The 17,918-nt window shown below is 40.9% G+C and overlaps 1 protein-coding gene across 3 annotated transcripts in view; it reads right to left on the reverse strand.

Annotated features, from left to right (window-relative positions):
* Positions 1-17,918, reverse strand: part of AGAP1 (ArfGAP with GTPase domain, ankyrin repeat and PH domain 1) — a 372,179-nt gene that overhangs the window by 112,088 nt on the left and 242,173 nt on the right. For 2 of the 3 annotated variants that reach the window (XM_035566371.2, XM_035566379.2), the window contains one exon: positions 6,668-6,829. The exons of the other annotated variant lie outside the window; for it this stretch is intronic. In XM_035566371.2, coding sequence (XP_035422264.1) covers positions 6,668-6,829 — 162 coding nt within the window. The remainder of the gene's footprint in view (positions 1-6,667; positions 6,830-17,918) is intronic. 3 annotated transcript variants of the gene reach the window in all.

Raw genomic sequence — 17,918 nt, forward strand, 5'->3', positions numbered from 1 at the left:
AGTACAGAAATATTTAGTTCAAACCCAAAGTTGTGCAGAAATGCCCACGTTCCCCAAATCCTTCAACTAAAACCTCAGTGCAGCTCAGTTTAAGCCTTTCGCAAGCAACAGCTCACTGCTGATGACTCAAAGTATCAGCACCATCTCTCCCCCTTCATCACGGATACAGCAACTGAGGAATTGCTCTCATGTATTTCATCCTTTTAGCTCATCTTGTAGTAATACATTCTGTGCTGGATGCGGAGTCCAGTGGGGACCCAATGGCAACGGTTCATCGGCAGTTTGAGGTCCACTGAACTGCAGCCCCAGCCTGGATAACCTGGTTAAAAAGGCATGCTGAGAGAAGAAAGCAAGCCAGAAGTGTTTGAACCCCCGTTGCACCAGAGGAGTGGATTGCAGAGGTTTTGCCTCTGTTGCCTGTGGTACAGCCTCACAGTGTTCTTCATCTGTACGACAGCACAGGTTTTCCTGATGCACATCAGTTGGGCAACAAATAAGTACACAGAAAATACAAGGTACATCATTTGGTTTAATGCTCTGAAGCCTTTCTCAGACAACTTGTCCTCATTCTTTGGAGAAGAAAGCTCACTGCAAAGAGAAAAGGGACATCTGCCCACATTTCAGAAGCTTCACAATTCCTCTCCCCATTTACCTTCCAGCTCGGGTTGGGCACAGGCAACATGCCACCTTCTCAACCAATTCTCGATCTATTAGACAATACTTAAACTTCCTTGCTGACCTCCCGTTTCTAGCCAAGCACTGAAGTGATATGGCTGCCTTCTCCTCTAAAGAGTTATAGAAACTAGCATGAAACAACATGTCTTCTAGGGTCTCATTTAAATATCAGATAGGCTTTTGATATCATCAGACTCTTGTTCATTATGCTGCAATGGAAACACAACAAACAACACACCTACAAGACCACCACAGAACATCTAGCTGCAGTACCTTCCTCGTGGAAGAACACCAAGACCCCTACCTCACCCACTTCATGGTGAGGATCCTAGAAAGAGGTATGTGATGCTTAGAAACAAACCAGTTCTGTGCAAGTGAAGGCCAGGCTAAACGAGGCGGTGGTGGCAGGCCACTTGGGGAACTCGGCAAATTTCTTTGACCAGGAAAATACGATAGGGAGATTTCTGTCCTCTTTCTCAAAAGTGAGGTGCAGCAACTTGTAATAGGCTTTGAAACCAAAGGTGAAGTTTGAGATCAACTTCTTATTGTAAGGAACTTATTTGTCATGCCCACGCTCTGCAATTACTCTTCCCAGCATGCTTTACGTTATTTTCGGGAACCACAGGTCACAAAACTGCATCTCCCTGTGTATAAACTAAAATCAATCTGAAACTCGAAGTCCTGCAGGATAATTCTTGCCATACGTTATTAGCCACAGCTAATAGGGGAGAAGGTGCCACAGGAACTGTAAGAAAACAGTTTCCTACTCCCTCTCGAGACTGAGTAAAGGCACAGGCACTGATTTTGCAATCCCTCTGCTTGACTGAGGTGCTTCAGGTAAGAGCTTGTCAAGGACGTCACCTGGAGTGTGATCCTGGAACTTTCTGAGTATGAAACTTCAGGCTGAAAGGGCCGATTTTCTGAAATTGCTAAAAAAGCAGTCCTTTAAAATCCAGGTTTCCTCGAGGCACGTTAGACTGTTTAGAAAGTAAAGGCAACAGGTTTATGTGGTTGTTAGCAGGGTTTACCCTGAAGTGATTTGTTTGTTGATCACAAAAGGGCGTAAAAAGTATATGAATGTTCCTTTTTCCTTCCTCTTCCTGAAGGCAATGTAAACTCCTTGCACACATACCTCCTTATATGTGGTCAATTTTACAGTGTTACATATTAACAAACTGCAGGAAACACCAGAGCAGCTCTAGAGCAGCTAGAAAAACGAGAAATTTTCTTTGTATTTGCTTTTCAGTTATTTCCTCTTAAGAAGGATGAAAAAGCTTTTCCAGCCTCAGCCATTTATATCCACTTAACACAATTCTGAAATTCTATAAATGTATTTGAAATTATGTAATTTATCCTAGTCAAGAACTTGCCTATTGAATTCAAACAACTCTAAAACATGCTTTCTGGTTCAGTTTTGAAATGGAAGTGTTACGACAATGCACAGCACAAGACTCCCCCATTTAATCATTCCAAGTGCTTATGATCAGAAAAGTAAGGCAAGTTGTAAGGTCTGCATTAATATAAACACTCCAATGACCTCTCATACCCCATGGCACAGTGAGAACTCAATTTCACATTAATAAACCCTAACATCAAACTGTTAGAAACTGAAAAGACACCAGGTATTACAATTTATATAAATTACAGCAGAGATCAAATGGCCTGTAGAAGCAATCGTATAGTGATAAAACCTAAGTGGATGATATTTAAACACATATTTGATTTATTTTATATCTGCAGAATTTTATATCATGCTGGAATTCAAAAGAGAGTTTGGAAGTCCAGAGTAAAGAAATCCCCATCCCATGCAAAACACTTAAGATTGTATCTCTAAAAAAGGAAATTCTTGACTCTGATATTTCTCAGGGCACAGTCTCAGAAGCCAAACTAAAAACCTTAACATTTAAAAAGAGAATGAATATGCTAATTCTTCATCCTCAGTTTTCTGTGAGTTAAGTCTTGTGAACTTAATTTTTTTGCTATCTAATACAGCTGGCTGTGGTTTCTTCCATTAAAAAAACAAACCAACAAAAAAAAAAAACAAACCACACTTGTTAAGTTTGAGGATCTGTCTCTCAAGTTCTTTAAAAAGATGTGCAAATTGTAAAGACTGAAGGACAGACAGCACCATCTTTCATTAATGGCAGCAACATCATTAGTTAATATTAATCATTAGGTTTATTTTCCATCGGAAAGCTGTTTTCTGCTCAAGTTTCAGATGCTTCACAGCAGTATTCCTGGCCAGCATTTCTGAGATTCCTCAGAATAGCCCTGCTTTTTCTAGCTAAGAAAGCTTGTGAAACAAACGGAATGCAAGGAATAAAGTAAGAGCTGAATGTGCAGAAGAGGAATCATGCAGATGTACATTTCTTTCCTATACCAATCAGGAGACCTAAGAGGTGTGCCACAAAGGCACATCTGTAACACAGAAATACCTTGTCTTGAACCAAACTTTGACACCTGAGCAGATTACAAATGGCTCTCTTGAGACCAGACGACCCTGTTATTCCCCAGCAGAGAGCAACAATAGAGAATTCCTGGTGAAAAAATTATCCATCAAGATTTATCAAAAAAAATAAAAATAAAAAAAATCGCAGGCTTCCAATCCGATCCAGGAAAACCTATCAGCCAATAGTTGCAGCTGCAGTAATTGTTCTAAATCTATCAATGAAGCTAAGCTGCTCCTTCATTGACTGCAAACACCAATTTCTTTCATGGAGGATTATAAGTTGATGTTCATGGTCTCTCTACCACCATTAGGGTGATAAACAGTTTAAACTACATCAGGATCTGACATGTAGATCAATTCTGGGTCCATAAAGAATCCACACAAGAGGTTCCTGGACAGGGATTTACTGCCCCCAGTTTTTATTCTCTCTTGCTGCTAAAATTACTTCTGTCAAGTACTTACAAGAGTAAGAAAAAAATGTAAAAAGCATTAATTTTTCATGTACTACTGGAACAGTCTTTTTAAATTTCTAAGTTTTAAGACAAATATGTTACTGAATTTAAAATTATGCTGAACAGCATGTGGTATTTAGCTAAATAGTGACCCAATTGCACGGTGCGCTCACTATCAAGCAGACTGCAATTTGAAACAGTGAACTAAGCTGTCTAGATTTTCTCTGAGGGCAGTCACAGGCTTCATGTTACCAGTGCCAAATTATATTAGACATTTAATTTTAAACCTCAGGTACTTAAATGTAAAACCTTACAACAGTAATAGTCATAAAGCAGTGGGGCATTCCATTTCAGAGAATGGATTTTTCTATTTTTCCCCTTTAATTTATCCAGCACCTCCTGTTTTGTGGCTCTGCCCACTACAAAGTAATTTATCTAATTAGGAGATGTTCACAGCTGCTTGAAAGACAGAAGCCCCAGGAAACCAAAGGTCTGGTTCGGAACACTTTGAAAAGTTCTCCAGAGCCACACAAAGTATTAATTTAATGTGAAAAAAAAGGTGCAGAGAAAAATTGAATCCCAATATGTTATTTTGTCTACAATAAAACCATGTGACAATAAGCAGACATATCCTCCAGTACACTGGCATTTGAATTCCAAAAGATGCTTAGCTTCTCTCCATACCTGCTGCTTTCACAGTATTATCTTTTTATGACTAAAATTCAAAATCTTTTAATGGAGAAAAACCCTGAAATTAAAAAGGGTTTTTCATGCGTCAACTTGCCAGCATAAAGGACACATCTAAGAGCTTACTGAAAGATGATACACTCATAGAAATGAATTATTCTTGATGTTTTGCAGCAGTTTTATTACAATACTTCTGTTTATGCTGGTATTTAGTTGCCTAAAAATCACTATTAGCACAATTTCCCCCACATATGAAAATAAAGCAACTTTTCCTTATTTCTAAAAAGTAGAACCTCTGCAAGAAATTAAGTCAGGCTAATTCATAACTACCCACTAGTCATCTTCATTTTTTGAATAAATATTTCATAGATAATTCCTGCTGTCATCTCTTTTGATCCAGAAGTAATCACATATGAACGTCAAGTCAGAAAAAGGTACTGCATCTATTCGGAGTACAGAGATTGTATAGGAGAATAGGTTCACTTCAGCAGTAATTTACAGCTAGCTGTAGTATGGCACCAGGAGCAAAAGACAAGTCCAGCAAATCTTTCCAAAGCAAAAACAGCATTACAAAGTAAATGGAAAGGGAAGAAGCTGGTATTTATGCTGTTCTTCTACTTTTCAACATATTAATTACATGGCACTTCTAGGAAGTCACTGAATTCTGTATTTGAAGAAGTCCCACTGCAGCCTCAGTTTCCACAGCTGGCTAGGGGCCAGTACCTGCTCACCTGTCTGGAGGCATGGCAGGTGTAGAAGACCAGACACTAAATCTTGTCTTTCACTTGCCTTCATTCCAGTGAAAACATACAATGTTCTGCAACTTTTCTTTGAAGAGCTATAGTATAAAAGAAGGGCACAAAAAAGCTGAAGTTCTGGTATAACCTTTAAAAAGGAAGGTAGAATTGAGGTAGGTTAAAATAACAAAGCAGCTCAGGAGAAGAGAGTCGAGTATACAGCCTTAACTGAAACTAAGTTAGTCTAAAGGGCCGAGTACATTAGCACAGGGTGAAAGAGAAAATACTCTCCTTGCTGGAAGAAAAACAAGCTGGAGAAGGAGAACACTGACTGCCCTAGGAGACTAACCAGTTTCCAAAGAAACAGGTAAATTGGGTGGACACAGGAGAGAACCATACCAAGGAATTTTATCATTCTGCTTAGAAGTATCTCTTGCTGTCACATAGGCGGAAGTAACAGGGTGATGGTTTTAGAAACCTCTTGATCAAAATCCGTATCATTCTGATGCAAATACCATGCTCCTGAAGATGCTGGCCACAAGCTGAGAGCTCGAGAAACAGCCGTGCTTAAGCAAGTATGAACTTGAGAGCCGAGGTGGCTAAGATTTTAAACTCACTGTTCTCAGAAGGTGGCACTGAAAAGCTTTCCAAAGCTGCTTAAACCCTCCCAGAGAGGGCTATAGTCAGACACAAACCTTACGCAGCATACAGATACATATGCGACACATTAAATAGTTCTCATACTCCTGTAATTCTCAGTATTTTTGGCAAAACCATGAGCTTTTCCCTCCTTCTTACATACTTTCCTTCCCTCCTTACATACTTTTTTCCCCCATGTTATCCATAATCTCTCTCAATTTCTTCTCAGTGCTTTCATACACATCTCCTTTCCACCTGTTAACTTCTGTTTCATGAGCTTTCCATGGTTTCCTTGATTGCCCGTCACAAACCCCATGCCCACAGATCCACGTGCCTCAATACACCCCAACAGCAGTTCTCCAGTCCCAGCCCACCTGCCATGGTTGCCCCAGGGGTGTCCCTGTTGAGCAGGCCAGCAGCACGTGAACTGCACTGCACTGCCCCTCTGTCCTTCCCTGCCCTCCACTGAGGCCAGATGTGTATATATATATACGTGGTTTTTTTTTTTTTTTCACTATCCTATATATCCTTTAAAAAGGACACCTCCTTCTATCTCACTGCTGCCATTGTTGCAAAACGCCACCCAGAACAGTGTTTACTCCTTTTAATGCTGTTAAACACTCTGCAGAGAAAATACTACATGGAAAAAAAAAGTATGCCAGTCATTCGCATCCTTTAAAGCAAGACCACAATGAAAACACACCACTGAAAAGATGTGCAGGATAATTTACTGCTAATACCTACCACACAGAATAAGCAAATAAGAATACAAAGCGAACAACCTACATTACGTACCTGAAATTAAAATTGAGCATTATTATAATTACATTAGTTATTCCCACTGAAAAAAATATTGATCTGTTCTTTCATGTAATTTCTCCTTTTCCTCTCAGATGCTAGGAGTCTGGCTTCCAACAGAACATCTGTGTGAACACCATCAGTTTTTTTTGGTTTTATTCTTTTAACTGCAAAACACCAAATTCTCTTCACCCCAAAGCAGACAACCCCACAAGCTCCAGGTTTCTTACCACTGCTAATGCCAGAGTTTGCAATGACTGTTGCCTCACTCCACTGATCTGCACTGGAGACCGAGTAAGAGCGCTGATGCATACCATCCGGACGACTGTTGAAGGAGACTAGACTGATCCCACTGGCCATCTGAGACACAGATGTGCTAGTAGTCACGTTCCCTAGACATAAATGGAAAACAAATCGTGTCAATAGAGAAGATAAAATTGATTTACATGAAGATGGATGGGTGCATCTTAACAGAGCAGAAAAAAGAAAGTACTTAACCAACACACAAACCAGCGCAGCTCTCCCTGAAACTCTGAAGACAACAGTCCAGTGACCAGCTTGGGGCACCACCGATTTCAGCAGCCCACTAAAAGCTCACCAGATACTTCTGACAAAAAAATAGCCTAAATTTTCCAGATTTCAGCTCATTCTGTTCATTCATCTACTGGAAAACACAAGTTTTGACAACCCTGCCAGCAGACACATTTTGTATAGGTTCTCCACTGTTACAGGTATAACGCAAAAGACAGACTGAGCATGGAAAATTCTTCCCTGAAATTCACTGCTGACACTAGCAACCAAAACGAGAAAACCACTCAACCTGAGGAGCTTCAAACAATCTAACTCTAAATAACATTTCAAATAATTATGTCCCCCAATAAAGGGATGGCCACAATACAGGGATGGCAAGCAAGTAACTACTACTGTTACAAGACCAAGCAAAAAACTTCTCCAGATTTTTTAATCTTAAAGCAGTATCGTGACACAAAAAGCACACCACAGAGGCTCCTTCCATAGACTGTGAATATAATTCCCGTGTCTTGGTCCACAGAAATGCACCCTTCAGAATTCTGACAGCTTAATACACAAAAGGTGAGATACAAAGAAAAACAGTGTTAAAGAGTAAATACTAGACACAATTTTAGTATTTTCACAATCCATAAGGTCTAAGACTATAAAATGCTGGGCAGCATGGAGGAGTGCAACAGGGACAGTTTTCTTCCCATAATACACATGAAATGCGATATTACTGTATCAAATTTAAGTCAAAATGAATGAAACTTTTCCAGAAACTGAGACTTCCGGTAGTCTTACTCAAAACTTGACATTGGCAAAATAAAGTCTGCGCTATAGTTTTTGTTTCTGACCACTTTTTACTCCATTCTTGGCACAGAACTTGCATATTATAAAAATACAAGTATTTTACAATGCTAGTTTCATTCTTCATGGCAGGATCTTCCTAAGGGCATCAGGCACTGCTGAATTTCAGAGACTGCTCTCAGAAGACACCCCACAGGTCTTATATGGTTTTAAGAATACTCTTTAAAAATATATGTAAAGAGAAAGAAACGGACACAATTTTATAAGATACTATAACACTTTGGATTTCCATTGCACCTTCTGCTGATGAGTTCAGAAAAATTAATGAATTAATTTTCAATGCTCCTGTGAGGTTGTTAATTATCTGCTATCATTTCCCCCATTTTTCAGAGGTTAAATGACCCAGGGCCACAAAGGAAGATTGTGGCAGACATGAAAATAAAACCCAGATCTCCTGACTCCCAGTTCTATCATTATGTCTTTTCCCAGAGCAGCCTTTGGGAAGACAGCAGAGCTTAGTGAACTACTTTGTGTTTATTAGAGTTGGCATAATTGTCCCTTTCTCTCCCTCCTTTTCCCAAGACTAAATCTCAACTCTAGCCCTTAACACAGATCCATCTCTTACAGTACCTGTCTGCATGAGTCTTGAATGTACTTCTCAGTCTCAGGAACTTCTGTTCAACAATCTCTATTTTGTAGACGTGAAACACATACAGAGATACTAAAACAATTTGCTCAATTACACCAAGTCTAAGGTGGATTTTGGAACCGTGTTGGGCAGTGCCACATTAACCACTGGCACGTATTTCCCTCTATAATCACCTTCCCCAGGCAACTCTTTTGTTCACAAGAACTCCATGATCAGAATGTCATCTGCCAAACTGTGGAAAAAATTCATGCTTCCAACTGGTCCCCTTCAGGACACTGTACTCAACTCATCAACTGAAAGCAATTCGCTTAGGCTGGTGTTTAAGGACCTTCTGAAACAAAAAACAAGTTGTCCAAAACAAGTTTACCAAAGAAACCAGGCCTACAGAAAGGGAAGCACAAAGCAGAGGTTCAAATTACTGCTCAGTATTTTAAAGTTGCAATAGAAAATGGAAATGCTAGCTGACATTTTGCATTTTGAGCTGGGCACACCCTGACTGACATCTCAAACACTGTCCTCAGTCATGGGTCCCCCAGTTCAAGAGGCCAAGGAAACAAGAACAGATCCAGCAAAGAACTGCCAAGATGGTCACAGTTCTAGTAATGCAAGGCCTACAAGTGCTGTAGGAGCTGGGCTGGTTAGCCTGGTGAGCAGGAGGTGAATGGCTGATCTAATAGTCACCTACTGCTACCAAAAAGAAACTTACAAAGATGAGGGAGCCAAATGCTAGGCAGTGGGAGATGACAGAAGGCAGCAGCAATGCCACAGCTTGGAAGTGCAAATGCAGCAGCGGAGCAGGCTGCAGAAAGAAGCTGGAGGATCTCTGTCCTTGCAGGTTTCCAAAGCTCAGCTACACAAAACCACAGCTGAACCCACCCACCACTGGTAACAGCCCTGCTTCAGGCAGGAGGATGGCAGGGATGATCTCCATAGCTCCTGTCAACCAACGTTTGCAGGGCTCTGTGAATGACTAAACTGTCTTTTCCTTTTTCTTCCATCTCAAGGCAAAACAAGACTGAGCTTTTCAAGCTCAGAAGCTATTCTGTTTTCCCATTTGATTCAAAATATTTTGAACAATTTGCACCTTGATACATTTAAGCAGAAAAATGACTTCTATTCCTTTTCTTGATGCCTTGCGGTCCTCTGATGAAAACTTAAAACTAGAGATCCCTACAGATCCTCTAATTATTTTTAAATGAGCTTACAGAAAAGTTACCAACTTTATTCTAGTCTTGTTTCTGAATTTGTTTATTAGCCTTTCACTTTGCAATTAACTCAACTGACTGAGTTTACCAAATCGAATTTACAGGTGACAATTATGTGGCAGATTAATCCAAACCTCTTTACTTTATTTTTGCTGCGGCACCTTCAGAGTATTACTGGTAAATGGCTTTGGAAACAACTTATTTTTCACAAACAATTAGGTTTCCTATTGAGAAACACACACAAGCCTCCTCCTCCTATCAAGTGCCTGACAAATGGCATCTACCCTGCCAGACAGAAGAGCAAAGCACACTTTTAGCCTGTAGCTATCTTTCATTCTGCGCCTAGTAAAACAGGGAGCTACATTTGATGAATTCCTGAAAGAGAATCTTTGTAACAAAGATCATGAGGGAGAAAACTGGGATGTGAAAGCTGAGATGGAGCATTTCCTAGGTATCATGGGAAAACGGAAAACAATTACTGGACATCTCTGCCTGACACATCACCGTTATTCTGTGCTGGGTGGCTGAATTGCAGAGACCAACAATGTTGGTATGTTGACAGCTTTTGTCCAGTTCACAAATTTTTGTTTTTAATCAAAGTGTCCAGTTGCTTTCTGACCATGATGCAAAACCAAAACTTTAAAAGGACAGTTGGCATAACATTAAGACTTACACATCATCATGGCAGCACCAAGCGCTTTACTTTTGCCTTAATGCCATCTCCTGAAACTCTGCAGCTCAGGTTATGACATTCATCTGCTGAGAAACTACAAACCAAATGGGAATTCTTTTTTCACTATTTGTGAAAGCTATGGACTGTTAGCAAGAAATAGCTGCCAAGTCCCATTGTTTATACCTTAGTGATCCATGATACAACCCAACTCAGCTCTTTCTGCTGCCACCATCTGATAACCCTGTTACCAGCCTGCCCCCTGCAATACCTTTATTCAAGGTTAAATTCCACTTTTTTGACACACTGCGAGATCTTTTCTCAACGCGTCAGACTATGCAAGTCAGGATCCATAGGCAGACATCAGAAGGGCTGATTTACACAATACACCTACAGCAGGTCCATTCCCTGCTCCACCAAAAGGGGTTCAGCTCTAGCACAAACTCGTAGTTACAACCTTATTTAAAAATTGTAATTTCCCAATCTATTGCTATTTCTTCTCATTTCTCAATCTAATTGCAGCATGCCCAAGACATGTATTCCACTGCAGCAGTATGCAGTAATGCACGCTGTCACACCCAAACAAGGGTTACTGGAAGTTAACTGCTGCTCTTGTGCTCTTCCTGCATAAGGCTTTTACAAACAATCCTATGTATTTTTTCCTTCTGTACCAGGAAAACCCCAGTCCTCACCTCCACAAAGCAACTGTCCCTTGGTTTTGCTTCAAGATGAAGCTTCAACAGCAGAAATTGTCCCATCCTTTTAGCAGGCAAGTTAAAAATAGGAGAGCAACAATACTCACTGGAAGGTAAGCCCTGTAGGTATATGCAGCCTTCACGTTAAGCTCTTACCAGCGATGACAACGCATTCTGCATCTGTTGTCTTCCCCATCTGTACATGTATACACACACATGCATATATATTTACGTCTACCTATATGTACACAGATGGATATAAATACATATCTCAACATTGCCATGAAACCCATGGTCAGCTACCTGGCCCACTCTGGAGTTCTGAAAGAGTGCCTCTTCAAATACATCATATATGCATCAGCTGGTTGCTTAAGTTGATTAGCAGGGGGCAGTTAAATTACTATGCTAATCCATGTATTCTCAGCACTGTTTCCTTGATATGGATATGTGTATATGCTTACTGGGAAGCCTTGATTAGTTCAAGCTTCAACGTGTCAAAGGCTCCAGATTCTTTCCAAAGAATAATTTTAGCTGTGCTCACATCCCTAAAGTGTAGGAGCTGATTTGAAAAGGTACTTACCTCTACCATATGCTATTTTTCTTTAAACAATTTGCATTTCAAAGTGAATATGGCATTTATATTTGAATGAATATCAGTATGTTGCCAGAACTTGTCTCAAATGAGCAAAAAAAAGATGCTGGTCTCCTATTGAACAAAAATGTTTTCATCTACCAAAGGAGCATCAAAGGAAGAGTTCCTTTTTCTAGCTCTAGACAGCTTTATTAAAACTATCTTTTCTGATATTATAAAATACCCTGTTATGATCGCACTTACAAAATGTTCAAACAATTAAGCTCTACAAAAACCACCCAAATTAAGATTCAAGGTAATTTTCAGTTTTGTTCAATGCTTAGTAGAAGAGCCTTTGAGAAAAGTCAGTGTGCTCATACAAAATTTTATTATTTTTTAATCCATCTACTCAGTGTAAATAGCCACAAACAGCAAGTCAAGACAATGGACTCAGCATAAGAAGAATTAAGCAAACGCGTACGTGTGCACATACGTACAAATTCAGAGGCTGATGGAAACACACTGGGGGCAGAACCTATCTCATTTTCCTGTGCTGGGACTTTGGTTTTTCTCCTGTGAGACCCCATCTGCAGCACCGCGCTCAGCTCCAGGCCCCAGCACCAGCAGGACGTGGTGCTGTGGGAGTGGGGCCAGAGGAGGCCACGAGGATGGCCAGAGGCTGGAGCACCTCTCCTACAGAGCCAGGCTGAGGGAGATGGGGGGTTCAGCCTGGGGAGGAGAAGGCTCCAGGGAGGCCTTGTAGCAGCCTGCCTGTGCCTAAAGGAGGCTGCAGGAGAGCTGGGGAGGGACCCTTTATTAGGGAGTGTGGTAAGAGGACAAAGGAAAATGTTAAAGTGAAAGAGGGGAGAGTTAGATTAGACATAAGGAAGAATTTCTTCACTGTGAGGGCAGTGAGGCCGTCCCAGGCTGTCCCGAGGAGCTGTGGGTGCCCCATCCCTGGCAGTGCCCAAGGCCAGGCTGGATGGGGCCTGCTCTGCTTGAGGGGCCCCTGCCCATGGCAGGGGTGTCACTGGGTGGGCTTTGACGTCCCTGCCAACCCAAACCATTCCCTGATTCTGTGATTCACACACAGTTGAACTACTGTTTCATATCTACAAAACAACGGACCATAAGGGCAAATTCAGATAATAATTAGAAACATCATGAAAATAACTAAGATTTGTACAAATGCAGGACCATACCAGGTGTCAGGTGCGTATTAATAAGTAAAACCCCAAAGACAAAATTTTGTAAAATACAGCACCTTTAATGAAAACATATAATAAACAAGGTTTATCATAAACGCTATTTTACGTGTATTCATTCAGTAACCTTCCCAAGAACAACAAAAGGTGATCTTGGAGGTCTCTTCCAACCTAGACGATTCTGTGAAAAAACATTCAGGGTTTTTGTCACAGAACAGCTCAGGTTGGAAGGGCCCTTAAAGCCCATCTCGTTCCAACCCCCTGCCATAGGCAGGGACACCACCCACCAGATCAGGTTGTCCAAAGCCCCATCCAGCCTGGCCTTGAACACCTCCAGGGATGGGGCATCCACAGGTTCTCTGGGCAGCCTGGGACAGGGCCTCACCACCCTTACAGCAAAGCATTTCCTCCTAATGTCTGATCTAAATCTATCCTCTTTTAGTTTAAGACCATTCCCCCCTTGTCATGTTGCTCTTGTAATAGAACAGCACAGTGGACAGCATTTTAGCAATTCCTCTTTTGCTGTATTTCAACTTAACAAAAATAATATAGTGAATCATAACTGGGCAGCACAGGTTATTTTAATGGACACATCACTTTAAGCCTTCACCAACTATGCCGCCCACTAATTACAAATGCAGAACGAATATAATTCACAACCGTACCGTAAAAAGTGAGATAAAAGTGTCTTAAATACATGCAGGTGATCTCCATTCATTGCTGCATACATATTTGTGATTTCCCACCGACTCCCAAACAGATCACTGAGTTGCAAGGAGCTTTGTTCAGAAATGCTTCTAATGCCTTTGAATTTGAGATGCGCATACACTGCTAGAGTTGTGAAGCAGAACTATATTTTTCATGAAGCCACAGCATACGAGACCTGCAGGGAATGGCTGCACAGATGCAGAGAAAGACTGAATCAGATGAACCAGCCTATTGCTACGCTTTCACCACGGCCATGTTTTATTTGTGTTCTGCTCTTCATGTTCACTATGAGTTTCTCTTCCAAAAAAGAAATAAACCTCTGAAGGCCAGAGGGCTCTGCTCACCAGCTGTTAGAACTAATGAAAAATACATTAGTGTTGTGGGTCAGGAAATCCTGACTCTTGATATCAGAGGGTTAATTGTTTCAAATCATGTTGGGTCAATTTATGTTGCAAGTATACTGCATATTCTTGAAATGTCCTCTAATTCAGTAAAAGCCACTGCAAGTAGATTAGATTGGCTGCTAGTTCCCTGCTAAAAAATCATATCCAATAGTGCTCCCTGAAGTTTCCTCAGGCATTCGGGTGCAGAAAAAAAATAAAGAGGCCATTTTGCTAGCTGCAAAAATATTAAAAGTATTCCCTACCCCTTTCTTCAATTCTGCGTTATGCTTATGAACTAATTCCCAGAACTACACAGAAATCTTTCCAGTGGACAAAACTTTCATAAGTAGTAGCTTATGAAGAAGCAGTGCCACTCTTTGCCTTCACTGCTTTCTGCTTTCCGCTTTCCAATAAGTAGGAATGTTGGAACAACCACTGCTTTTGCTGAGGAAAATTTGGGAATGACTCCTTTGGGTCCCATCAGTTTGCCATCTCAGATCCCAGCACCCAGCTTTTAAATATGTATCCTCCTTTCTTTGCCAACTCTGGAGTTATGTCATGCCCAGCACTGAAATCTGGTTAAACCACTGTTTTCCTATCCCAACAGCACCTCCTTGTCCGATCAAGTCAAGTCAGCCAGCATTGAAGGGCAGGGAAGCAGCCAGGTTGCTCTGGTCATGTTTTCAGGAAGAGCAGCAGAGGGACCAGGGCTACAAGGTTCAAACTTCCTTAATCTAGTTCTCGAGTGGGGTTATTAATGGGGATAACCTACCGAAGTATTGCTATGGATTTGATCTAATTTTGATCTGACTGCCATGTGCAAACAGCACATCATTTTGGCCTTGGGCTTATCAGGGACCTAAAATAATTTGAGATTATTTGTATAGGGAATGAGAAAGAGTGAGACTATAGCATCTGTCCAAAACAGTCCTTGGTTTCAACACTGAAACTCTTCTTCAATATGCCGATAATAATTTTCAATACTGTAGCAAATGATTTGCTTGTGGGTTTTACTTGTTTTTAAGATTTTCAGAAGTGTTTACATTCTGAACAAATTTCCCAAAGATAAGCAGCTATTAATAGAGGAAGACCTTCCATCTCACAGCCTGGCAGGGCAGCCTCTGAGAACTGGGCTTGATTAGTAGTGTACAAACCGAGAAGGGTCAATACTAATGAACAAACAAGGCAATGCCAAGAAACATCCTAGCGGTGAAGGAAATGGTGCTGGGAGTATAACGAGAAAAGCTATTATTCTCAGAGCGTGCCAAGCCAACACAGCAAGAGTAGAGGAAAACTAAGTCATCTGAGAAGACATCTCTTCTAAAAGAAAGTTAAACCCAAGATCTTCATGAAATGCTTCTGCTCAAGATGCCTGGCTATTCTTCTGGGATCAAAGTGTGCTTGTAGGTAAGTTTCCCTTTCCTGGCAGGCATAACTGTAATAAATAAGATATACATCACTTTCTAGGGTCCTACTAGAGGTTTCTTGCTTGGTAAAGCTTGAAGACCCAGAGGTGACCATTTAAAATTGATAAATGATCTATTTTATATTGCTGGTATTTGAATTGCTGAATATATTGCTGAATCCTGTTAACAATTGTGAATTTAACTTTGCAACAATAACACCATGAAACCAGCTAATTCTGAGACATTATGCTGCTTGCATGTATAGTGAAGCACGTGTAGGGGCCTCAGGCAACTGACATAAAACGCCTTCTAATGCCTTTGGCTGTCTGTGGAAGTTCATAATAACTAAAGGGGATGGGCAATCTCACCTGCACACAGTATCTGTATCAAAACTGAGTATAACCAAACTAACTTTGGATGCTTTCCGCAAGCCTACAATGCCATCCTAAATCCTACGAGCTGTAACCAGGGCCTCGTCGAGATGGGGGGAAGACCATAAGCATTCAAGTATCTTCCAGACTCTTCAGAAATTGGAACAAAGAAACTTTCTTTTTGAAAAAGAGACAATAGATATGTGATATTACTCTTCCTTTCCATATAGCTATTGCCACTGTAACAGCAGCTAAGTGAATGCATGTCTGCAGTGTGAGCAGTTTTGATAAACAGCCTCTGCGGGCCACACAACGGGGATAATGTATCCTTAAGTACTGCCAATGAGCTGCCATTCTGCACAGCCAATTACTTCTGTGCGTCTGTCACTCAAAGGAAAAATGACTGAGCCCATTAGATCAAACCTTTGTCACTGTTCCTAATGCACTCTTAGGCCTCATTAATCTGAGGGAGCAGCAACACAGCCGCCGGTGCCTCATTGCCTCCCCCACAACAGGCCCACGTGAATCTTCTCATCTCTCCCCCAAGTGCACCACGTTAATCAAGCTCTCCTTATTACCCCGGTCCCTGTCACGGCGGAGAGCGCTCTCTCTCTTAAATGCTCTCATTATGGCCCATCTTTAGAGCCGGCTGAGTGGAAAAAAAAAAAAAAAGAGCCAGAGAGAAAGAGAAGAGGAAAAAGCAAGTCCGATCACATTAATATTCATGACAATAATTAGTATTCTAGGTCACTGAATATTCATGCTATTAGTTTGGTTTTTTATGGGTTTGCTGGATGTCCTGATTGCTGGAGTGTGGAGGAAAACAGCATGGTTGGGACTTTAGATGTCAACGGCAGTTCAATACTCAAAACACATTTGTGAATTTTTTTTCCCTTTTGGTAAATCAGCTTCAACCCTCCTGATGGCTTTAATATTTTAAAATCACTGGGGGAAAAAGAATGAGCAATTTTGCAAAGGTCTTAACATCCAACTGGTTAGTATTACAACGTGTAACCATCAAAACTCGGCAAGATTACATCGGATAGACAAGACAGATCCGTGATTTTTATGCAGGATACGGAGCAACAGAGGCATAAAATCAACCAGAGTGAAACAGGCTCAGCCTGATCAGCAACGCCTGCAACTTGTCTGGCATCTACAGGCATCCACAGGAAGGTTCACGACACATTTCTGCTGTTCAGCTAGCTAGCTCATCGTCAGGAGATGGACACTGTTCGCCCATGTAAGAAAGAAGGAATCCTAAGATAGCATGTCGTTTCCTTCCTTCTCTAATAAAACAACTTATAGTGCCCTGAAAATCCAAGCTAATTTGTTCTTTTCCAAGATTTAACCAATGCAGTGTTTTTATCAAATATTTCCTTCATTAGCACTAATATTTTTCCTGATAGGAGGAAACAGAGAGAACTGAAATTGCAAGTTTCTCTCTGCCTGGTTCTAGAAAGAGCAAATCTTGGCATGAACAAACTGGAAGAGATGACCTTGAGGAATCACCCTCTAGTGGGATGAAAGGGAAATCTCCAATGCACTTAAAAACCGGGATTCTTTTTCCCTTCAAAACGTGCGAAGTGACAACTTCTCCTTTCATTCACTACAGCTGTATATCACTGAACTAACAGCAAACCCAACCAAATGGAAAATTGACTTGGGTGATTAATGACAAAAGTAAGCCACAAACTTGTGTTTGTGATCTGTGGTAGAATCGTAAAACTCATGCTCAAGTTAAAGCAAAGAAAACAATTCGTGTTAAGTCTTCTCGTGTATGACATTACACTACAAAATTAGTAGCAAAATGCTAACCAACAATCTCTGGCCTCTTAAGACTTCAACCAGATAAATTCTGGCATTGTCAAACCAGAGATGAAACAGTGCTCCAGCACAAAACCTCAGTCACCTACAAGTAAGGAGTTAAGAGCAGATTCACGACTTTTGGACCCAGTTCTGCATACATTTGCTAATACATCCAAGACCTACAGGCTTTGGAGCAATTGCTGGTGACAGCAAGCTCTTTGCTTGACATACATTTTTATTAATCAGAACCTAATTAATAGCTTGATCATAACAGCTAAATTCCCACAGTAACCTCCAATCAATAAATAAAGAAATAACAATCTATGAAAAGACAGACCCACAGCTGTACATCATGCTTCCCCTCCTGCATGTGGTACGCCACATATCTGAGGGTATTGGCTCTCTCTGGACTCAGCAGCTATGATTCAGGTGCCACAGAAAATGGATACCCAACATGATAGGTAGGACTGCAGATAAGATAGGCTTAAA

The sequence above is a fragment of the Cygnus atratus genome, chromosome 6 (genome assembly GCF_013377495.2).
Source record: "Cygnus atratus isolate AKBS03 ecotype Queensland, Australia chromosome 6, CAtr_DNAZoo_HiC_assembly, whole genome shotgun sequence".
Lineage (NCBI taxonomy): Eukaryota > Metazoa > Chordata > Aves > Anseriformes > Anatidae > Cygnus > Cygnus atratus.